At 33.0% G+C, this 25,391-nt stretch overlaps 2 protein-coding genes across 2 annotated transcripts; one reads left to right on the top strand and one right to left on the bottom strand.

Annotated features, from left to right (window-relative positions):
• Positions 1 to 572: 572 nt before the first annotated feature.
• On the bottom strand, positions 573 to 8,768 carry LOC111700627 (uncharacterized). Its single transcript, XM_023471608.1, has 12 exons — positions 8,666 to 8,768; positions 8,176 to 8,288; positions 7,495 to 7,612; positions 6,172 to 6,264; positions 5,749 to 5,834; positions 5,323 to 5,389; positions 4,994 to 5,064; positions 4,695 to 4,934; positions 4,205 to 4,267; positions 3,956 to 3,993; positions 3,379 to 3,476; positions 573 to 2,532 (listed from the first exon to the last, which is right to left on the bottom strand). Exons 1-12 carry the CDS (start codon positions 8,762 to 8,764, stop codon positions 2,437 to 2,439), a joined length of 1,182 nt encoding a protein of 393 aa, XP_023327376.1. The 5' UTR covers positions 8,765 to 8,768; the 3' UTR covers positions 573 to 2,436.
• A 9,159-nt stretch (positions 8,769 to 17,927) lies between these two features.
• Positions 17,928 to 23,589, top strand: LOC111700629 (uncharacterized). The gene is made up of 5 exons (XM_023471612.1): positions 17,928 to 17,979; positions 18,902 to 18,973; positions 19,074 to 19,205; positions 19,272 to 22,470; positions 22,762 to 23,589. Exons 2-5 carry the CDS (start codon positions 18,969 to 18,971, stop codon positions 22,936 to 22,938), a joined length of 3,513 nt encoding a protein of 1,170 aa, XP_023327380.1. The 5' UTR covers positions 17,928 to 17,979; positions 18,902 to 18,968; the 3' UTR covers positions 22,939 to 23,589.
• The last annotated feature ends 1,802 nt before the right edge of the window (positions 23,590 to 25,391 follow it).

Raw genomic sequence — 25,391 nt, 5'->3', positions numbered from 1 at the left:
AAGGATATGCCGTGGTGATCATGCCTTGGCAGGGATATCCCGTAGTGATCAAACCTTCGCAGGGATATCCCATGGTGATAATAGCTTCGCAAGGATATCCCGTGGTGATCATACCTTGACAGGGATATCCCGCGGTGATCATACCTTGGCAGGGATATCCCGTGGTGATTAAACCTTGATAGGGATATCCCGTAATGATCAAACCTTGGCAGGGATATCCCATGGTGATCATACCTTGGCAGGGATATCCCATGGTGATTAAACCTTGGCAGGGATATCCCGTAGTGATCAAACCTTGGCAGGGATATTCCGTAGTGATCAAACCTTGGCAGGGATATCCTGTAGTGATCAAACCTTGGCAGGGATATCCCGTAGTGATCATATTTTTATTATCATTTATTGCCTATATTGGATATTGATATCAAGTCCTCAAGATTAACGATGCTCCACACAAAAGTTCCGAACTCTGAAGGTACTAAAAGTTCCGACCTCTGAAGGTTCTAAAAGTTCCGACCTCTGAAGGTTCTAAAAGTTCCGACCTCTGAATGTACTATAAGTTCCGATCTCTGAAGGTCTAAAAGTTCCGACCTCTGAAGGTTCTAAAAGTTCCGACCTCTGAAGGTTCTAAAAGTTCCGACCTCTGAAGATACTAAAAGTTCCGACCTCTGAAGGTACTAAAAGTTCCGACCTCTGAATGTACTATAAGTTCCGATCTCTGAAGGTTCTGACCCGACCTCTAAAGGTGCTAAAAGTTCCGACCTCTGAATAAATAAAATCGGCAAATATTTTTTATGGTAAAATATGTGTACAGTGAACACATACATAATTATAATAACATATTGTATCTTTTTATCAGACACATTTTTTCTTCTTTGACTTTAACTGGAACAAAAAATACAATTGTGAGGTCTGCGTCAGATTTCTACAACTTAAGAAGAAAAATATGGGAATTTTAGTTCTTACACTTGTTCATTAACAATGTATGCTTTGCTAAGATTCAAATATTTCTTTTTTTGTAAACCATTCCTTATCTTATTTTTAGAAACTGAACATTTTCAATTTAAGATACTAGACATTGACGTTACAAACGTTACAAATTATAATCATACAATAATAATTACATTTTTAGAGAAACACTATTTTGTACATTGTTGAATGATCAATTCTATCCAGAAAAAAACGCTTAATGGAAAGGTCACAGAGTATTATTAAAAAAATATACCAAGCTGTTAAAAGAGGGTTGTAACGGAAAAAATATCAAGTGCTGACTTTTGAATCTGTTAAAATCAGAAAGTATATTTTATTTTGAAATATTAGAATTTATTGTATTTGTGTATGCTCAAGCAAAAGAGTAATATCTCTGCTGATCTATAATATGAAAAATATCCGTAAAAACAGTCTTTTTTTTATTAAGATTACTATTGAAAGTTACGTTAAAAGGGGTTTTAGGCTTACAAATATGAATTTTAACAACGGACTTCATCAATAATTGTCTTTTTTTAACTTTAAAAATTTTACGATTTTTACAAAACACTTTAAGACTGAAATAGTTTAAAAGTTGCATTATGAGTAGAAAATACAAGATTCGATAAACAAATATGAAGTTAACACTAAAACATGATTTATTTTTACAACCTTATAGAATAGTGTCTGAAGTCCTACAGGGTTACCCACAAAGAACGAAACCCGGAACTTTTTTGATAATAAGATTCAATGAAAAAAAAAATAATCTTAAAATGCCATTCTAATGTTGATATGTTGATATGTGAAGGGGAGGGTGGGGAATCAAATATGTATTTTTAAATTCTATTGTAATGTTGATATGTTGATATGTGAAGGGGAGGGTGGGGAATCAAATATGTATTTTTAAATGCTATTATAATGTTGATATGTTGATATGTGAAGGGGAGGGGGGGGAAATCAAATATGTATTTTTAAATGCTATTATAATGTTGATATGTTGATATGTGAAGGGGAGGGGGGGGAAATCAAATATGTATTTTTAAATGCTATTATAATAATGATATGTTGATATGTGAAGGGGAGGGGGGGGGGAGGAAATCAAATATGCATTCTTCAAAAAGACAGGAGTCTCTTCCTTCCTTGGTAACCCTGTATGTCTCATATTTAACAATATTTTGAGATAATTAATATAAAAACGTGGACGGAAGGAGAATGATAATTGATCTAAATACATCAATGAACCGTGAAATTGATTTGGTTCCATCCAGTGAGAAAAGTAACTCGATATATGTTTAGATGTTTAATTCTCGTATCTAGAAATACGTTAAAATATGCATTCTTCCTTTTAATCATCTTGCGTTGAATGATATTAACAGATTTTAGTTTAAAACCATCATTCTTCTCTGGATTTTGGGTATGCGCAAGTTCTCTACGCGAATGCCCCGTTTTATTTCTTATTTTTTGTTTATATTTCTAACTGAAATCCCTGTGCGAGAGCTGAGAGAACTCTGTAGCAATGCTGGGAATATTAAACGTTGTGTCTTGACTCATATACGATCTCTGACTCCCCTGGAATCAAAATCAAAGAACATTACAAATGTCGTCTTTATTTTAGCATTTTATTTTAGTAAACTTTGGTCTAAAACGTCTACAGATGTCAATTGTTTTTTTTGATTAAAAACAATTCAAATTATTGTCTATAATTATAAAAAGACATTGCTTTTTATTGAAGCAATCGAAAATATCTTTATTTAAAAAATTAAAAACTGAAAAGATAAACAGACAAATATGCAGATTTGTGAAGTCCTTTTCTTGCCTTTATAGTTCCTCCTGCTGGAAACTAATTTATGTCTTTACCAATTAAAAAATGTTTTATTTAAGACCAAAACCAAATTCAACCTTCAGACAAAAAAGCCTAAAATTTGTGGAAATAAAAAATGTTAAGAGTGCAAAAGACCAATTTATTTATCCTACAGGGTGTCCCAAAAAACATTTGAATTCAGTGACGAATTCGATTTCGTCTTTGTTATGAATTAGCATAGTAATACCTAATTTCAAAAGCCATAATATTATTATGTCTGCTAGAGTTTATTTTATGAAAAGGGTAAAAGGTTGTAAAGATGTGTCTATAATGTCTCCGCAAGATGAAAAGTGAAGACGGACAAGTTTACTCTGTTTGTATACTGCAATTTTCTTGTTTTACTAAGTACAACCGTATGCAGTCAAAACATAAACAAACAAAATGTAAACATAGCAGACGAAACTCTTACAGATTACAGCTTTCTCAGTAGGTATCACTAAACTAAATCAAAGAATTAGTTAAAAAGACGATATCGAATTCGTCACTGAATTTCCATGTTTTTTGGGACACCTTGTACTTTAATTCCAGTGTTTTCCAGTTAGGAACAAACGAACCTGTCTCGCGTAGTTCCTGTGGAACTCTACACTATCCTTGATGTTCCTGAATCCTTTATGTTCCCTTGGTTCCCACTGTTCCCTGGTTTCATTTTCTCCTGTTCAGTAGAAGTCCAACATGGAATTTAACATCAATTATCAAAATTATGAATTGGGAATAATAAATAATAAAAAAAATAATAAATAATGGAAAAATGATACAAAAATATCAAAAAATGATAAATAAATAATAAAAAAATAATAAATAATAAATAACTATTAAAAAAAATAATAAATAATAAATAATGAAAAAAGAAGATCCATTCATTTCCAACAAGTTAAAATAGACTTTAACATTTGTGACCGCTTAATAAGTTAATTTTGTTTTGCTTTTTATATTTTTTAGACAAAATTAATTTTCTGGATTATCTTAACTCATTAAAAGCAGCGCAAACCACAATCATTTAAATGCAAGTTTTGATTCATATGAATCTAAAATTTAATTCCAAACAAAATTTTTAAATTTTGAATAATCAAAACTTAAAGGGTTCAACAGCAGGGAAAGAAGAGCTGATGGGGGTGCGGTACTTGGACTTTCCTAGAGGTTCTAGGCCACCTAAACCTCCATATGGTTCCCTAAATAAATGGAGTATTACTATAGTTCTTATTTATATTATATCACTATGAATGGGGGCATTCAGGCAGGGATCGGGGGCTACAAGGTTGTGGCCTGTGGGAGTTGTGGCAATGGTTTGCATAAGGAAATTCAGTGACCACAGGAAGTGGAGTACATCTCCCCCTTGACAACTTCTGTTTATGTCCACATGGTTATAATTACTGCTTATACCTAAACTTTGAAGCTTCCACTATGGCTTCTTGGTCTCTCAGAGCTAGGATTAGGCTATCACGTCTACAAAAGAAAAAGTTAAATACTTTAAATAATCAGAGTTTATTTTCCATCATATTTACCGATCAGCATAGCGTAAGTGTCATAGATTAATTGAAATAACCGATATGACACTAGATGTCGTCTTTTCAAAATTCATGAATTTTTCTTTCACAATAACCCTGAGGCAAAAGCCCAAAGGAGTTACGCACAGTCGGCGAAGGACAGGCTCTCTCTCTGTCTTGTAATTCTAAAGAGAGAGAGAGAGAGAGAGATCCAGAGCCCGAAACACATTAATTGTGCAGTGTAAACAGACGCATTTCACTTAATAAGTTGATTTTAAAGAGAGAGAGAGAGAGAGATCCTGAGCACGAAACACATCAATTGTGCAGTGTAAACAGACGCATTTCACTTAATAAGTTGATTTTAAAGCTGCTGGTAAAAATGTTACCTGTTAATAGCTCTTGATGTACTTCTATTATCTGGTATTACTCTCTGCACATGCTCAGAAATCTGACCTATCTCTATATTATTTCTACGAGGCAAACTACGGGTCGACGCCATATTGTTTCCAACAGCTGAAATTTCACTGTTCTGTCGACTTAGCTGCCGTTCCTGGCGCCCCAGAGTGCGCTGGAATTCTGCCATATCTCGGGGTAGGCTCGTCTGACGAGACAAAGATCTTGCAGATCTAAACCAAATATTTTATGTTATCCTATTTCTGTTAGATATAAACGAATCAATTATTACCTAGCATCAAGACCCGAAGGGTTTGAAGTTGTGTATCGTGGATCGTTTAAGTATCCTTTACTTCCAGAGACCTGAATTAAAAAAATAGATATGTAGACTTTTGAACGCATATATATAAGTTGAATAAGGCTATATCAATATAGTCAATAATCATTGATACTTTAAAATCTGTTGTATTCAAGGTTATCCATCGAGGTCTAGATATTATAATTTAGGTTTACAATGTTTATAATTGATATGACAACAAAAATTTAGTGTCTGTACTTTATGAAGGAGGGTAGGAAGGAGTATCTGTGTAAATCTTGGGGGAAAACAGAAATGATTTCTACCTTATAAATATTTGCTCTTGTTTCGTCTTTCTTCCGTTCCTCCATTCTCCTCTCACATTCGGTATCACTGTATAGAAGCATTAAAACTTCATTTAAAGAAGTTTTTTATGTTTTTCCTCTCCAAATTTGGATTCCATGAATAAGTGATGATTGAATGAAAAAATAAATCTAATACATTTATGGCACAGTTTTTCGGTGTAATATTTACAGCGTTTGATTATGTAAGTTTTTGTGCACTTCGCAGCCCAATAGTACAGTTCCAAAAGCATATTTGAAAAGAAAACTTCTTTTGTCTAAACTATATATTTTAAATATTATATAGAGCCAGGTATAGTTTAAAGCAATAAAACAACAATGCTTTACATAAAGGATGCCGCATTGGACTTTTTTATTTTCTCCCCAGACCCTATCCCGGGTTTATTGTACCTGTCATTAAGAACTTGTCTCCAGCCCATGAATGCCAGTATCCAGAAGTACCCTGAGAGAGGGACAACCAAACCCAGAACCAGAACCTTTATAAAATCATTTTCAGAAATAGTAAATTACATGGTGGTAGTTAAGTTTTGTCTCTGATTAAACCTTTTATCACAAAAATAAATAGATTTTCACACAGTATGGATTTATTTTGATTGTGATTTATATCATCATGCTGTTAAACAGCATGGATACACATAATAATAGAAGTCAAGAGAAGTTGTCAATTGAAAAAGCTTCTCTTTGAAACCTTTTATTGATATAATCGCCTACCACTGTATGTAAAAATGAAGCCGGAAACCTTGACAAGTTTTCTCTTTGATATACAAAATATGTGATCTACTTTGTTATCCCAAATTTGGAAACGAGACATACTTTTCCAATTGTTATTCCCAACTCATATCTGAAGGATTGCTGAAACTCAGGGCTTCGTATTCCCATTCCAGACGGCAGTCTCAAGTATGCATTCTGAAATATAGTACAAAATTTAATCAGTTTTATTTTTAATCAACCTGTGTTGCAGGGGAATCATAATTCTAACTTGTGTTGCCACAGAATCATAAAACTAACCTGTGTTGCCTGGGAATCATAAAACTAACCATTTGTTTCCAGGCAATCATGAAACTAACCTGTGTTGCCAGAAAATCATAAAACTAACAGCCGTGTTGCCGGGGCATCATAAAACTAACTTGTGTTGCCTGGAATCATAAAATTAACCTGTGTTGCCGGGGAATGATAAAACTAACCTGTGTTGCTGGGGAATCATTAAACTACCCAGTGTTGCCGGGGAATCATTTAACTAACCTGTGTTGCTGGGGAATCATTAAACTACCCAGTGATGCTGGGGAATCATGAAACTAACCTGTGTTGCTGGGGAATCATAAAACTAACCTGTGTTTTCGGGTAGTCATAAAACTACCTTGTGTTGCTGAAAAATCATAAATTAACCTGTGTTGCCGGGGAATCATTTAACTAACGTGTGTTGCAGGGGAATCATTAAACTACCCTGTGTTGCAGGGGAATCATTTAACTAACGTGTGTTGCAGGGGAATCTTAAAACTAACCTGTGTTGCAGGGGAATCATAAAACTAACCTGTGTTGCTGTGAATCATAAAACTAACCTGTGTTTGCGGGTAATCATAAAACTAACCTGTGTTGCCGGGGAATCATAAAACTAACCTGTGTTTGCGGGTAATCATAAAACTACCTTGTGTCGCTGGAAAATCATAAATTAACCTGTATTGCCAGGGAATCATAAAACTAACCTGTGTTGCAGGGGAATCATAAAACTAACCTGTCTTGCTGTGAATCATAAAACTAACCTGTGTTTGCGGGTAATCATAAAACTAACCTGTGTTGCCAGGGAATCATAAAACTAACCCAATGTTTGCGGGTAATCATAAAACTACCTTGTATTGCTGGGAAATCATAAAACTAACCTTTATTGCAGGGGAATCATAAAACTAACCTGTGTTGCCTGGGAATCATAAAACTAACCTGTGTTTGCGGGTAATCATAAAACTACCTTGTGTTGCTGGAAAATCTTAAATTAACCTGTATTGACGGGGAATCATAAAACTAACCTGTGTTGCCAGGGAATCATAAAACTAACCTGTGTTTGCGGGTAATCATAAAACTACCTTGTGTTGCTGGAAAATCATAAATTAACCTGTATTGCCAGGGAATCATAAAACTTACCTGTGTTGCCGGGGAGATGATGATAAAGATCTGCACGAAGTGCATGATGAGGAAGACCAGGGTTACAATGAAGGAGATGAAGTGAGTGACCAACCAGGGAAGAAATTGCTCAGATCTTCTGTAATAGAAAATTTAATTTAGAGATGAGTGATGACTCAAAGAGTACGGTACCTGTTTACTACCCCAAGGTATATAAGTGCTGTACCTGTTTACTATCCCTAGGTACATGAGTACTGTACCTGTTTACTATCTCTAGGTACATGAGTACTGTACCTGTTTACTATCCCTAGGTACATGAGTACTGTATCTGTTTACTATCCCTAGGTACATGAGTGATGTACCAGTTTACTATCCCTAGGTACATAAGTGCTGTACCTGTTCACTATCCCTAGGTACATAATTGTTGTACCTGTTTACTACCCCAAGATACATGAGTACTGTACCTGTTTACTACCCCAAGATATATGAGTGCTGTACTTGTTTACTACCCCAAGATAAATGAGTACTGTACCTGTTTACTACCCCAAGATACATGAGTGCTGTACCTGTTTACTATCCCTAGGTACATGAGTGCTGTACTTGTTTACTACCCCAAGAAAAATGAGTACTGTACCTGTTTACTATCCCTAGGTAAATGAGTACTGTACCTGTTTACTATCCCTAGGTACATGAGTGTTGTACCTGTTTACTACCCCAAGGTACATGAGTATATCTGTGAAGACTAGGATAGTAAGGAAGACGAGCTCTACAACGATGAGTTTTGACCAGCTAGGGAGAAGCAACCAATCTGTAATCTTAATCAGAGACAGAAAATTATAAATGCTAAATAGCTGAACTTAATGCAACTAGTTCAATTACTTCACAAGTAGTTCAAAAAACGCATCGGTTAAAACAAAACATACTGTACAAATTTAATTTTTTTTTAAATGTCAAAATTTGATTAGTTGACTAAATGGACATTCTGCATAACTAAAAAATTCTAGTAAAGTTTGGTTTTACAGAAGTTTCAATTTGTAACAAAAAGGGGGTCGTTAAAATACATGAAAATAATGTTTGGAAATCAAATCTTGTATCCAATCTGTATTATTTATTTAGTAATTATGTGTCCAACAATAATGTTTTAATATCTGCTGCCTCAAATCTGTATCTAGCTCCAAGGTATAAATATTACCAGGAAGAGTCGAAGCATCTCAGCTAGTTCCAGGCACCCGGAGATCAATAGGATCATCTTCATCCTGGGCACCAGGGAGGAGTAGCAGCAGAAATACATTTTTAATTCTTAACATTTAATAAAAAGATTGATAAACAGGACAATGAGAAGGAGTTTCAGTAGAGATCAAAACTTTTTGTAAGCACTAATTTACAACTTTGATCTTGATATCCAAAATGGTAATTTTAAAAATAAGATTCTCAATTTTACTTATTCCACCAAATATCCAAAAAGAACTTGTCGTATTTATCGACAACACAATATACGATTAAAAGGATGAGGATTAACAACACAAAAGTTTAACATGTAAAAATATCAAAAGTTTAACAGGTAAAAATATAAAAAAGCATGCTTAATGCTGAAAACTATATGCTCCAATACATACTTGTTAATAAATACTAAAGATTAATAATTATATAGATACTAAACTGTATTAAACTAAATCATAAATAGTAGATATTAAAAATTAGATACGAAATTATATATATATATATATACGTACCAAACACTAAATAATAAGAATTAAATATACTAAATATTATATATTGAAAGTAGTTACAGGGATACCCAGAAAGGATGAGACTTCAAAGACGACTGTAGTGAATTTGTACTGTCTGTATCCTTATATTCATGATTCCCTGGAACTATAAACATACTTATTTCTTTGCTAAAATATTAAATAAACCATTTAAAGAACACATTCAAGGCAAAAGGCTTAATTTAAACTTGGAATAGTACCATATTCGAAGAGTTTCAAGTAACCCTGTACTATCAAAATGTAAAACTAGATAACAAATACAAAATATTAAATAGTATATAATAAAGACAAAATATACACTAAATACTTTATATTGAAAACTAGATAACAAATACCAAATATTAAATAATATATAATAAAAACAAAATATACACTAAATACTTTATACTGAAAACTAGATAACAAATACAAAATATTAAATGATATAAACTAAATAAACTAAATTCTATACATATCTACTCTGTGATACTATACTTCATGAAAAATACTAAATACTAAGTGCTGAAACTAGACAGATACTAAATACTAAATGATAAATATTAAATACTGAATTAGATAGATACTAAATACTAAATACTAAATTTATCAAACACTGACATACTCTGGTAAAACATTTACCTCTCTCGTAAAGGCTTTCCCCGGGGGTAACCTGTGTTGCCGGGGAATCATAAAACTAACCTGTGTTTGCGGGTAATCTTCAAGAGACCTGAATTAAAAAAATAGATATGTAGACTTTTTCATATTTTTATTTTTATTTTTGATCCAGCAAATATTTTGTAAGTTTACTCGACCATTGCAAAACTTTTTTTTACATTTGCTGGATCTTGGATTATAAGTAAATATATTTTCACAAATTTTTTCCGGCTTTGTCAGGACATTGCACGTTATGTACATAGTTAGTTTTACGTGAATAAATTCCCACTAAAAAGTGTGAGAATAGACATCACTTATTTTCGAGACATTAATTGAAATAAATTTGTAAACTAAATATCTATATTTGTTTAATCCATGAACAAAACATGTATTCTTATCTAGCTGTATGCAGCTCTATTTTAAATAAATTGTTGATAAAGTCGTCTTTCTGTTCCAGAGTCTTAGAGTTTTATGCGTCTCACTGTACATACTCAAATGATTACTATAATCCTTTATCTTCAGGGGCGGCTTAAATGGGGAGAGGGGTGAGGGGACATTCCCCTTCCTGGAAAATTGGGGAACGTTCATTCCTTAAAAAGTTAGGGGCGCAAGATAAGAGATCAGTTAGTATGTTAATTTTCATTTTCAAGCATGGAATCTAGATAGATTCTAAAATCACTTAAAACGGAGATTTTTTTAACAAATATATAAACATCCTAAATTTGGTGAAACATTTTAGCCTCCATTTGCCGGGGTGAGATAAAAAATGTCGACCACAGGGAGGGGGGGACACTTGCCCCCTGCATAGAAAATTCATTATTTTGTGATAATTAAACTAGTCATTTACCTTGATTTTAATGATATTTTACATTTCAAAATGTTGTATCAAAAAACAAAATTATTTAAACTTATTGAAGACAACCTTTCTTCCCTTTTTGTCTGTGTTAACCTTGGTTATTTTAAAATTCGGTGTTAATGATGGACCAAATCTGATAGAATTAATGAAGTAGATAATACACATTTTATTGAAATTTTGTCAGGGTTGACCCTCGTCAGTTCTTGAGATTGTTTACATGTCAGGAAGATTCAAAAGTGAATTAATTAATTTTTGCACAATTTTTGTAATTTTACAGTGATAACCAGAAAACTGTAAAATATGAAGACGACATTAAAGCAACACTGAAGTGCATTTGATGGTGTTACAAAGCAAATAGATATACTAAAATCTATTAAATCACTTATTAAGTGAAATGGGTCTATTTACACTGACAAATGTTGTGCCTTATGTTCATTGGAATATTTAAAGCCATAACTTTAGTTTAAAAGTCGACTTCCTATTCCAGAGTTATCTGGTTATCACTGTTATTATATTTATAGATCTTCTTTAAAGTAATGATTAATATGATATTTCTGAACATTTATTAAAAGATACAGTGGTAAAGAGAATAAATGGATTTAATATCGTCTTTTTTGCTTTTTATTTTGTTTGTCGCATAAAGATTTCGTAACTTGTCGCCGTTATATTTCTGTAGATGTGTCCTAAACTTTATTAGATTTGTTGCCTTTTCTGAAAGAATGAGCAGTACAAATAAGTCAAGTATTCGTTTACTTTATAATTTGTTTAAAAATTATCAACGAACAGTTTTATTTAAAAATCTAAATTCAATTGCAGATGATTGTAATGTGTTAGTGGACAATTTGTCTAAAAATTTTGTTAAACAAAATTTAACGTTACTTGATGATCAAAATTGGAAAACACCTCTCATTTATGAACTGCTAGATCTAAACACCTCTCATTTATGAACTGCTAGATCTAAACACCTCTCATTTATGAACTACTAGATCTAAACACCTCTCATTTATGAACTGCTAGATCTAAACACCTCTCATTTATGAACTGCTAGATCTAAACACCTCTCATTTTTGAACTGCTAGATCTAAACACCTCTCATTTATGAACTGCTAGATCTAAGATCAACCAATTTCTCTTTTAACGATTTTAACTATAATTATGAATTTAATATAATTTGTACTATTTGAACTGACTAACAAGTGATATTCTATAATTACATATGCTCCTCGTTTAATTTATGTCTTTGTATTTATTGTACCATTTTTTGTGTGCGAAATAAACTTAAATAATAATAATTTGCAAAATCAATTGTACGTACATAATACATTACAACAAGAAGGTTGATACTACTGTATGGGGCACATGGCATCGAGCCAGGAGGAACATAAAATCATAGCACAAAAGTCAATGGCATACGAGAGCATTTGTGTGGGGGGGGCACTTTTTGGTTCCCTCCCCTTGGTAACATTGTGCCTCCCCCCCCCTTAAAACCCCTTTTCTGAAAAAATATTGATACTTTTTTAACTTTATTCAGGTAAACTATACCAATCATATACACATTTCCATATTATTAAGTGTTAACAAGTATTTATGTAATTTTATTAAGATGGACTCATCACTCATCAGACACTCTTAATACCGTGGGGTAAGCTTCAATGGATGAAAAATAGAGATGGAAGCATTTCTTAAAAATATCTATATTTTCATGGGCTTGAAACATATTGTATTATAAATTATGATATCAAATATATATTAACGCTGAAGCTTTATAATGAAACTTTTTTGTTAATGGCAAAAGTGAGATTTTAAAGTATTTTTATTACATGATGTAATTATGTGCAATGCAATTCAAAGTAGAATGCAGATTGCCTGAGGAAGGGAAATGCAAGCAGATGTAATATTAAATGAGCCCCCCACATGCGTACACTCCTCAGGGGGTTGAATCTGATTACCTGAATCTGATTACCTGAATCTGATTACCTAAATCTGATTACCTCATGTGTGGGTAGAGAATGAAGAACCTAACCAAATGAACCTTGACCACAATATGTACTTAACATTTATGCCTTTCTCTGAATATTCATGTTATTTCTCTTATCTTTTATATATATATGTTTAAATATACATGAAGTAGTAAGCTTTATTTGTCTGTTCGTTTGCTAGTGGGTCCGATCTTAACTCAGGAACCCCTTGACTGATTTCCCTAACATTTTGATTGGGAACTCAGTTCATCCACGCGAACGTTCAAAGTTGACTTTTTAAGGAAACCCTTAGTGTCTAGGCAAAGCTGGGTTCCCAAGCTAGTTAATGGTATAAAGCAGTAATCTTTGATAGCTGTTTGTGGCTGTTTACAGGGTGTCCCACGAAACATGACATTTAATAAATCGTTATTTTTAGTCAAAAAAATCTTTTGCTTCATTATCTTTTACTTTGAAATCAAGTTTAATATAACATGACTACCATATAATATTTTATTAATCTTTGGTATTAAACAACTTAACAAATTATGGAATTGACATTATTCTAAACTAATCAACAAATGTCATGTTTCTTGGGACACCCAGTATGTCCGAACATAACTTATGAACGGCTTAACCGATTTGCCTCAAACGCTGTGGAACACAGTAAAACCACGGAAATGTTCTTTGGTTAAAAAGTTCTGAGTTGACTGCGTTGACTTTTATAGGAAAACCACAGTTTCCAGGCAAAGCAGATTTTCCAAGAGGCATAGAAGACGACATTGCTTACTTCTAATGGTTAAAGGACAGTATAGGTGTACCAATAAATCATTTATCATAGGAAATAGAAAAGGATTTTTTATTCTCTTTATAGGGGAATGTCCGATGCTTAATGGTACCATTTAAACCTTTGTCTGAACTCTATAATAAACACTAATATATTGTATGCCGGACAAAGTACTCTAAGGATAAAGGATCACTTTCACGTTTGAATTCTAGTTAATAATAGTCTAATTGTAAAAAAAACACTTATTCTCCAGAGCGTCCCATACAGAGTATCTACAAAAGCTTTAACGTCAAAATAGGCACATAATACTCAAAAAACCTTTTCTTAATGCAAATTTTTATAGTAGGCTTTAACAATTTTTTAAACTGAATCATTCTTTTAAAATTTAGAGCCATAAATGATCCGAGATGCAATGTGGGATCCCCTGCAGCAGTGTAGATCTGAGATGCAATGTGGAATCCTCTGCAGTGTAAAACGAAAAACAAGAATTTTCAAGTTGTCTTTGAATGTTTATGTGGACGCTAGGTATCATACATTTTTCTCATTTAATATTTATAATCAAGCGATCAACTGGTCAGCAACTAATCATTGGGGGATCAATCATTCATTGAAAACAAAAATAAGTTTAAAATTACATTCCACGAAAATTGGGAAAAAATTTCGAAAATCCTAGTAGTAACTTTTCAAATGTTTCAAGTAGTTTCTTACCTTTTCAATGACGGACTTTTTAAAAATAATAAACAATTTTTAATATTCTCCTTTGTGTATTTGCTGGTCCATAGAGGCAAAGAAGAATAGGGTTAACAAATTTCATTAAAAATTCATAAAGAGCAATTCTGTTGTGTCCAGTCGGATCGGGGCTGATTGACCCCCCCCCCCCCCCAATTTCAACTAACAAATGAATCTACTGCGTATAATAATGTGTAAATTGTGTATAAAACCTCACGGGCTGTTTGAAGAAATCATATCGTTGTGTTCGGATTATGGAAAATGATGGAAGACAGTTTGAATTATTGAAATTTCTAAAAGAAGTTAAAGTATTCTCTTTCTTCTAATTGATTGGATGTGCTTTGTTTGATAGAATCTGATAAAACAGTGCTTGATCTTTCCACATCTTGATAGAATCTTCGATACAACTTTTATATAAAATTAACATTTGTTGCATAAAACTTATTGGGTTGTCTTTACACTTGGTATAGTCTAGTCTGGTCGGTATACTGTACACAGTACACTGGGTATAGTCTATAGTCTGGTCGGTCCGTTGTACACTGTACACTGGGTATAGTCTAGTCTGGTCGGTACACTGTACACTGTACACTGGGTATAGTCTAGTCTGGTCGGAACACTGTACACTGTACACTGGGTATAGTCTACAGTCTGGTCGGTCCTTTGTACACTGTACACTGGGTATAGTCTAGTCTGGTCGGTCCTCTGTACACTGTACACTGGGTATAGTCTAGTCTGGTCGGTACACTGTACACTGTACACTGGGTATAGTCTAGTCTGGTCGGTCCTCTGTACACTGTAAATTCAACAAAAGGTGACGATTCATTTGGTGTACTATCCCGTTTTGCCTGATATGTGTGTATTATACAGTGCTCTGGCTGCTTAAAAACTTGGTCTTGAAATGAACCGGAGTAGGACCCACAAAACAATGGAAGACGTATACTGAGGTTATAATTCAAAAAAGTCCATTAACAAATCAAATTATGGATATTTAAGAATGCCTAAATGTCGTGTTCCTTGTTCACAGTTTTATAGAGGTCTCAGTGTGGCTGGAAGCTTTTAATTTGGCATAAACACATCTTTTAAACTTAAAATAATTAACTTAAATCCAGTTTAAAACAATATAATTTCTAAGTGAATTTGTGGTGTCCATAATTAACCTTTTTTATTTCTGTTTAACATTAATCTTGCCAGAAGAGGAAGATGGTGTACTGTCCTGTTTTGCCTTCAGTAGTATGTGGACATGTACCATAAAACAGGCTCTGGCTGCAGCCTAAAAATCGGTTAGGTACATCAAATGTACTGTGTACCAGAGTTTTTAGCAGCTTGGTTATATCTATTTATGTCATTGTAATGGGTACTATTAAGTGCGAAAAGGTTTTTGGCGGGATTTTTATTTTTTCTAGTTTGTTTCAGATCAAAATTAAAATACTTTTTTTTTGATCGAAAACAAACTAGAAAAATTAAAAATCACAGCAATAACTTTTTCGCAAGCATGATACCCATTTCAATAACATGTTTTTTATATAGGAAAAAGAATTGTAAAACACTATTATTTCGACACAATCACGATGTGTTATAAAATCAATGTACACAACTGTCTTGCTTCTTTTTATTATATTTTGTCCCGAGCTTTGGCTTGAACCTTCTTGATAAAGAGAAAATTTTCTGTCTAAAAGCTTTATAACACTGCGAACCAAAATAACAGTGTTATAAATAGTTATTATAACATAAAAAATTCCTAACTTTCTGAAGGGGAGATGTGAAAAGCCCAAAAATAAAAATAAAACCACTATAGGGATGAAAAGAAGATTTTTGCCGTAGAACTTTAAAACACTGCGAACCAAACCAAATTCATGCTTTATTGAGTTTTAAAATTGGAAAAAATAATCATTGTAAGCTATTCATGATTTAGTATTTCAAATTAAATTACCTGACTTACCATTGTTCACTCTACACTCCCCCCCCCCCTCCCAGGTTTTTAAATAGTACAAATACAGTTGAATGTTGCCCTGCTCTGCTTATTTTATAATTAATAATCAATTAATCAAACTGAGTATGGTGTGATCATTGATCATTTTTGAAAACTTTGATTGACGACTGTAGCTGTTTAACCCTTTCATTCAGGGTAAGGTGAGGGGGGTGGGAACAACTTTAAACTTAATAATTTCTTTGATAAATCTTTAAAATTTACTTTAAGACTATATTTAAAGCAGAAAACACAATCAAGTCGTCAGATTATTAAACTTTAATAGTTTTGAGTTGTCACTACAATCTCTTTCTTTGAGGGTAACCCTGTATTTCACCAATCTGGATTAAAGACATATTCTAAAGGTAATTTGACTACTATCTGTTGCGTCATATAAGGAGACGATGGTTGAAAACACTAAATGCTCAAAAGCAGAGACTTCATTTAGGTTTAAAAAGTTGTTTAAAAGACTCAATCCAAAAATAATTCAATTACAATTTCTAAATGATCCTGTAAACATTTTATTACATAAAATTAGCTTAAATCTGCTTATGAGCTAAACAAAACTTATTAAATTTTTATATTCTTTATTATAATGACAAATGTTTGCATTAAGAAAAACATTTTAAAATGAAAAGCTGATTTATAAAATCGTCGTTTAATTAACCTTGGATAAAGCTTAAAAGAGAAAGATTACTGGTTGAGACTGATAAAGGAGTATTACGGGTAAATATTTCAACATCTTTATTAATCCGTCAGAAAAAAACATTTTCAATTACTGCATTCATTATTTATGGTGTACAGCTTATTTTCACACCCCTGAGCCACTAGAAGTTGCAATCACTCAGAACTTAGGTGCGACTGAAAATTTAGGTAAGTAAATAAGATTAAAATATTTGTCAAAATTGCTTTCGTTGTCCAAAAATAAAGGTGATGGGGGGAGGAAGGAGGAGAGGGAACACAATGTGTTCTTGGAATTAACCTTAAAAATTAATAAGGACATTATCATTAAATATTTACAGTACAGTTCGTTAGTGTACAAATTTCTTCTAGTTGATTATCAGGTGTAATACAAGGTGTGTATTAACTGTAAATTTAATGTCTGGTACTTTTAAGATAATTTAAAAAATGGTCATGAACAATGAACAACGACAATCTAAATGGGATCAATGCAAATCAGACAAATAGAAAGAAAAAGTAGCCAAAACTTTTAAAATAAAAATATTTAGTACGAAGAATTTTTTAATTGATAAATTCTCTTAACTTATACGATTGTGTGTATCCATGCTATTTAAAAGTTTAATTCAAATCAAAATTGAATTCAAAAGTCGTTTACATTGTATTGATATAATCGCCTACCACTGTATGAAAAACATAAAACATTTCATGGGGTTTATAATTTATGTGCTCAAATTGTTTAGTTGAAAGTACTTCCTCTGAGAGGCTGTGAATAATTTTTGATTATCTATATATATATATATTTTGCTTGTATGTCTGCTTGTGTCAAAACGGCTAAACCGAAAAAGCCAACATTTTTGGCGGCAAGAAATGTTTATGATGGACAAATTTGGCCTAAAAAAATGTTGACATTTACATGTTTAAAAAACAGACCAATTTAATCAGAAAAATCCGTGAAATTTGAGTTTTACAATTAAGAAGAAAAATTGTCATTAATAGAGCAACATTTCAACGACTAAAGGCGAAACCTCCTAAAAATCTAGTAAAATAACTTCAGATTAAAAGCTTTTATTTTAGATGAAAATATTTTGTTTCCTGTCTTCCCTATCAGGGAGCCAATCTATAGCTAACAGGTAAATAGGTAGTTAATACATTAGGACTTTTTCTCTGCTGGCTGGTTCGGTAACGGTTAGTTAGATTAAGACTAATACCAGGATTACTTATCATAATGGTTCATTTTTAAAAGACTTCCAACATTTCAAAACCAAAAATTTAGTTAAAGTTTGCATTTATTAAACTTTACAATTAAAAAACAATTGTTTTAACACATTTCGTTCCTTTTTAAGGAATCTTTTAAAAGTCCTGAAATCCTCGAAAACACACCAACTCATTGCACATCAAATGTTACATGGCTTATTTTAATCAACTGTTTTTATTATTAATTAAAAAGTTGACAATGATCGTTGGCAAAATTTTCATCCATTTAATAAACCCATTGTGCTAAAATTTTTTTTTTTTATTCTATGGTAGGCTTTACATAAAAATTAACAAGTTTAGCTATTCTAATATGAAAGAACTTACTTTTCCATTAAATTTATTTTACTTTCTGCAGTTTGTCGATATAATTTACAATTGTGTCTCTATTACATCTGTAATTAACCAATACTTAATAAACAATATGTTAGGACTCCTAAAACATCTTTCTTAATATTTCTTACCATTTAAAAAAAGTGTAGAGTAGAATTCTGTGTTTTTATTGTGTGATTTCATATTATGTGCTTTATTCTTTGTAAATACATACATTAGAATTTTAATTACAGTACTAATTCATGCAGCAATAAACTTTGCAGGCGATTATATCAATACAATGAAGACGAATGTTTTTTTTAAAGTTTAGATTGTTGATAGGCTTTTTTCGAATTACAAGTTTACGAGAAGGTAAAGAGAAGATTTTTTCAATTGACAGCTTCTCATGACTCTATGTTTGTGTGTCCAAATTAAAATATAGATCAAATTGGAAATCAAAAGTTGTCATTTACAATTACATTGTTTTAGGACCACCCTTTTATTTGCATTAAGTTTGCTATATTTCATCTGGAATTTAGAAGCTCAAGTTGTTTACATGAGGAAAACAAAAATATTTGTTGAAAAATTCACACAAAATTAATTTTTGAACCATTTTATAATCTTGCAATCAAATTTTCTCTGTAACAATTTTTGTCAATAGCACTAGAAACATATCAGAGCAGTCTTTCTACTCTCACATTAAACAAAGCAGCAAAGTTCAGACCATCAAGAAATGTGGGATTCTTTGCAATCACTGGCAGAATATACACGGATCATTTTGTAATGCATTCAGGTCTTAAATTGATTTAATAAGGTTCCAGTATGAATTAAACTCTTACTTACACCATATCATTTTTAGTTATGACAATACCACAAAGGTGTGCGACCTGGCATTTCTGACCTATCTAGAAGATCCAGATGTGGGGCAAAAAGAAAAAGAAATTATGATTGATTTTGATGTTCCGCCCTTGATTGACAAGATCTGTCGAGGAGGAGAACATTGTTGCAACAGAGGGAAACTGAATCTATGTGGTATTGGAGAAGGAGACTGTAACACTGATAATGATTGCTCTGGTGTACTAATGTGTGGAAAGAACAACTGCATGAAGTGGAGACCTGCAGGAGGAAGGTGGGATGAGGAAGATGATTGTTGTGAGAAGCGATGCACTCCAGAACATCCATGTGATGAAGGTGGCGGCCATTGTGATACAGATGCTGATTGCAAGAACAGCGAACATGGCTTTTTAAAGTGTGGAAATGACTTGTGCCTAAACACTAATTATTTTCCACGACATATATTTGTTAGAAATTCAGAAACATTTGGATTCACAGGCACCGACAATTGTTGTTTCAAACCATGTAACAAGCGCTATCACCTATGCGGGCAAAATGAAGTTGGATGTCAGGGTAATGAGGATTGCCTACCTGGATACTATTGTGTTACAACAGCTGCACAGCCATATTGTACTGAGTTAAATGAATGCTCTTCTAAAAATGGTCATTTTGAAGGACTTGCATATTGTGGGAGGAACACAGTTTGCACAAATACAGTTGGAAGTTTTACATGTACTTGTAATACTGGCTATGAAGATTTTACCGAACACAGTGGTTGTATCGACACCAATGAATGCTCAGCTGGAACTGCAAACTGTGGTGCAAATTCAAATTGTTGGAACTTCCCAGGAACATTTGTTTGTACTTGTAAGGTTGGGTTTACTGGAGACCCTGTGGCTGGATGTACAGACATTGATGAATGTATTAACTCTGATTGGCACAATTGCCAAAATTCTCCAGGATACAACTCAGAAACCTTTGGATTAAATGGAATTAAATACTTTAATGTCAGTTCATCAAGCATTGGAGACCAACAGCATCACACATTTAGATTTGAGATAGCTACCATGAAGGAAGCTAGTTTCTATTTGACAAATGATGATTTATCAATTTCCTACAAAGCAGTTCTTAAGGATTCTGGATCAGAAATAGAGAGATGTGAGAATTTGAACTGTGTTCCCCTGGTCATTTCAAATAAAAAACCAACTCTTTCATCAAGCTCATTTAACCTTTTCTTCTTTGATATATTTTATGATGAAGCATCAGGGGATACTACTCTTACAGTTTCGGACAGTAGTAATAACATTTTGTGTAATGCTAAATATAAAGAAATGGTACCTTTGACTATCAATAAAATAGGTGTAGAAAATATTCTGGGGGGTCAAGTGGCATATTGGAGAAATATGAAGAAAAATTCAGTGGAGGAAATTTGTGTCAATACTATTGGCAGCTTCTTTTGCAAGGATAACCCGGATGAGATGATAGGAATTGGGTTTGGAGGTCACACTAGAAGTAGTTCAGATTATCCAGATAAAGTAGTTGTCTTTACTAATCAAAAATATACTTGTGCAAACCATAAAATTGATAATATCCGGGGAAGGTACAGCCCAGGAATGGCTGAATTAGATGGCTGGCTGTACATATGTGGAGGAAGTTATCATGGAGCAACAGATCCATTGATTGACTGTAAAAAATTCAATCTTAATTCTAACAATAGAGCATGGACAACTGCACCAGACCTACCTAAAAAGCGCAGACATTTTGAAATGTTGAGTTGTGGAACCTCATTATTCATTTTAGGAGGGCATAACTACTGGAAAGGAGGATCCGAATGTCTTAACACTCTACATGAATTCAATCATCAATCAAATATTTGGACATCTAAAGCAAATTTGCCATTTCCCAATCATAGACATTGTGCTGTTGCAGATGAGGAAGATGGAAAAATATGGATGATTGGAGGTCGTGAATGTGGTGTTGGAGATAAAATGCAAGTTTATTATTACACAGTCTCAAGTAATATCTGGACACATCACAGCAATCTAATCGGCAATCAGGCAGTAATTGATCCATCTTGTGGAATTATCACCAAAACCACAGGAGAGAAATGGTTGCTTGTAGTTAAAGGACAAAGAACAGAAGCAGTTATCTTTTACGATCTTACAAACCAAAAAGGTTGGAATCATGCAAGTAATTTGTATGGTAATGGAAAACAATATTTCATGCGAATGATAACTTTAAATCCATATTCAGCCTTTTTGTTAGGCTCATATTCTAATAGATATGGTAATAGTTTAAAAAATGTTTTTGAATTTAACCAGGATTCAAACAATTTTGAGGACAATTACTACTACCTTTTGAATGAAATGCGTTTAGGATATTGGACAACTGTGAAAAAGTCCAAAAACTATAAAGCTTTACAAGACTGTGTCTCAATAAGAGAATATGCTGCTGTTTGCTGGGGTGGTCACACTTCATCTAGTTCAATATATCCAGCAACATGGAGCATTCTACTCAGGGATAGGTTAAGAGAAGGAGATCCTCATCTTCCAGCTACTTGTCATGAGAAGATTCCAGATCTATATCCTGGAAGATTGAGACCTGGGGTAACAGCAGTGGATTACAAACTAATAGTCTGTGGTGGTCATGTTTACAAAGGTAGTATGGAAAGTAGTTGTTTTTATTTAGATACCAATGAATATTCCCCTGGTTGGAAAACAATGGAAAGTATGCTAATACCTAGAGGATATTTTGAGCTAACTACCTATGGAGATGCAACATTTGCAATAGCAGGTTATAATGGTGTTGACCTAAGACAAGTAGACAGATGGACTGAAAAAGAAGGCTGGATCAGAATGTCAGACTTACCTATAGCTACACGTGATCATTGCTCAGTACCAGACCCAGGATATGATAAAATTTACAACTTAGGGGGATATAACAGATATACAAATAACTATGTATACACAGTGTCTACTAATACCTGGACGTCTATGCCAAGCCTTTACTGGGGAGCTTACAGAACTGCCTGCAGCATAATCAGACGAAGATCAACTGGAAACAAGATTATTGTTCTAGTTGGAGATGGTTACTCACGAACACAATATTTTGATCTTACTGTTTATGAGGCAAATGGAAGTGGTGGATGGAATAGCTATGCAACTCCTCAATACTACTCGTTTTTCTCAACAATTGTAACACTAACTCCTTATGAAAGTTATGAGGTAAAATTTATTTATTCTAAGCATTGAAATAGAATTTGATTCAACATTTAACATGATAAAAGAATAATAAAAACTTTTTAACACATGTTTTGGTAATACTCCATTGTGTTATTTGAAGAATGCCATTTTTTATATATATATGATCAATGTAGTAACAGATTTTTTTGACATTCCCTCAATGTGAATAAAAGGATGCACTCCTAAACCCCTGGTTTGTATATGTACACTCTTGGCATAATTGATCATTGAGTTGTTTATTTCTAGATTGATCATTGAGTTGTTTATTTCCAGATGGGAGGATTCAGTAATTTGACTGGAGGAAGATCTACAAGAAACTTGTTTATGTGGAATCCTATCTCTGAACGTCATGAAGATATTGGTCTGAACCTTGTCCATCCTCACTACTTGGGAGATTGTACCATTATGCCAGCTGATGCTATGGTTCTCAAGGGATGCACTTTAGGATAATTGAAGAAGAGACCTATTTTACTCGGTTCTTAACTTTTGAAATCCTTCTTAATATCATATTGAACAATTATAATGATCCACTGCTTTGAAATCCTTTCATTATGTTTTTCTCATTAAGAGTGTAATATTACTTTGAATAACATTATGTACTTTATATTTAAATAATGCCTAAAGGCAGTGTGACCAATTAAAAAATTTTAAGCAGTAATATTTGCTCTGCTAATGCCGATCTACCAGTTTGTTTTTATTCGCAACAAGTAGGAGTGGTAGCCTACACATAATATAGTGAATTAAAATTTAAAAGAATCTCATAAATCTGTCAGGATTTATCTAGATATTAGATATTAGGCTAAAACAGACTTTTATAGGATGATAAATTGATTCCTCCCCATAATATGCTATAATTCATTAAAGGCGCAACATTTAAAAAGAGATTTTCAGCATAACTGCCTGCCTTGTTCTATGACTGCGATTTAGGTCTATCTAGTTTGAAGTGGTTATCAAAAAACTCTTTTAGAAGTGTGTCCTGTTTTTGCAAACTTTCCTTGTCATGTTTTCAAGTTTCAACTGAGAGGGATAAAAGTAAAGAAAATATTCTTCTATATATATATTTTTCTTGTTTGTTTTGGTGTCGGTCTGTTTGTTTGTATCCATTAAACGTCAAAACGGCTGAATCAATTGGGCCCAAATTTTGTGTGGGAGCTCACATCACCCCAAGAAAATGAATGATAAAAATTTTGAAAATTAGCCTCCAACGAAATTCGATTTTTTATTAAATTTGAAAATCCACAATTTTTTTTTAATCCGCCAACTTTTTGGGGGGTTTTGTTATACAACTTTTAGTGATAACCATAAAACTCTGGAATAGGAAGACGACTTTGAAAATCAAATTAAAACTTTAAAAAGCCAAATGAGCACGAACCACAGCAGTTAATAGACCCATTTAATTAAATTAATGGTCTTATAAGTATCAAGCAAAACTATGTGCTCTGTAACAACATCAAATGCACTTAAATATTGCCATAATGTCGTCGTCATATTCCATTGTTTTATGGTTTTCACTGTATACAAAGAGAAAATTTTCAGAATTGAAATAGAAGATGGGGGCGAAGCGCCCTAAAAGCTTAGTTACAAAAAATGTTTCAGAATTTTCAGCCTGTTTCACTTGTATCAGTAGATTTTCGTTTTAACTATCTCATTGTGATCTTGCCAGGTTACATTTGCTGCATAAAACGTGATGGGTTAACTCTACAATGGGTTGCCTAAGTGGACAGTACGATTGAAAGCATATAGAGTACGTGTTGTACCGGCGCGGATCATGCAACTTATATACTGGATTAAAGAGGGTTATCACCTCTCTTGAAGGAGCATGGTAAGGCCCCCCCCCCTGTCTGGTTGCGTTTTTGATCTTATCCTATCCACTATGACGAAGTTAGCACATTAAGGTTCATGGTTGAACTGAATAAAATATATAATCAGTTTAAATAAAACATTAAGAAAAATTAACTTTATTTGATGAGAGAAACAATTATAGGATTTTTAAAGAGTAAAGTTTGCTCATTTTAAGGAACTTTTTAAAGGGACTATATAGGCCTTATCTTAAGTAATCGTACCTTCGATGCAAAAAAAGCAATGTCGTATTTACAAGGGTACATTTGAAACCTTAATCTGGTTAAAAATGTAGAAGATATCTTTTTTTTTAACTAAAAAAGTGTTTATTTCTAATAATTTATCCCTTGCAAAAATAAACAGGTAAAAGATCTTTGCATGAAGGGTCACTTCAAATTACAATTACAGTCCTTTTAAGGATATTCAATCATAATTTTATAAGTTTAACAATGAGAGGTTAAAAAACCTTAATAATAGTTGCTTATAATACAGGGTGAGTCAAAAAAAAAGTGTGATTTGCGGCCCCTGGTGCAAAGTTGTACCTTTTATGTGCAACTCTCCTGTATGGTGTTTTTTTAATATTTTTTGATTTCGAGAATATATTCGTGTGTTACCGAGTCGAAGGCCTTTTTGAAGTCAATCGCCAATAAAGCTAAACGCTTGTTTTCTAGTTTACCTTTTTTAATGAATTGTAAAATATTCATTAAGGCTTCATGTATGACTTTTGTCTTTGAGTAAGCTTTTTGTGAATCAGAAGTGTTTGAGTCAATTACGCGTTTCAATCTATTGGCAAATGCTTTCGAAAAGACCTTGTAAACGTTAGATAAGAGACTAATAGGGCGCCAGTTCTTAATCAATGAACAGTCACCATTCTTTGGAATCAGTTTAATACTAGCAGTTCTTAAGTTTGGATATAGTTCTTCCTTTTCTACCATAACTTCAAAACCTTTGGTAACAGGATGTCCAATTAAAGGCCATAAAAATTTAATTATAGCGTACGTAAATCCGTCTAACCCAGGACTCGAACCTATCTTTGTTTATTCTAATGCTTTTGTAAGCTCATA

Source organism: Eurytemora carolleeae, unplaced genomic scaffold (assembly GCF_000591075.1).
Source record: "Eurytemora carolleeae unplaced genomic scaffold, Eaff_2.0 scaffold252, whole genome shotgun sequence".
Classification (NCBI taxonomy): domain Eukaryota; kingdom Metazoa; phylum Arthropoda; class Copepoda; order Calanoida; family Temoridae; genus Eurytemora; species Eurytemora carolleeae.
Note: the sequence above shows the minus strand (reverse complement) of the source record. Positions and strands in the feature narration are given on the sequence as shown.

Bases quoted from the DNA above. Each gene is read 5' to 3' on its own strand.
- LOC111700627 (XM_023471608.1), bottom strand. From the start codon at position 8,764: ATGTATTTCTGCTGCTACTCCTCCCTGGTGCCCAGGATGAAGATGATC. The intron at 7,613-8,175 runs GTACAACACTCA...TTTCTATTACAG, and splicing joins TACCTTGGGGTAGTAAACAG to AAGATCTGAGCAATTTCTTC. The intron at 3,994-4,204 runs GTATAAGCAGTA...CCATTTATTTAG, and splicing joins GTGGAAGCTTCAAAGTTTAG to GGAACCATATGGAGGTTTAG.
- LOC111700629 (XM_023471612.1), top strand. The intron at 19,206-19,271 runs GTCTTAAATTGA...TATCATTTTTAG, and splicing joins TCATTTTGTAATGCATTCAG to TTATGACAATACCACAAAGG. The intron at 22,471-22,761 runs GTAAAATTTATT...GTTTATTTCCAG, and splicing joins CTCCTTATGAAAGTTATGAG to ATGGGAGGATTCAGTAATTT.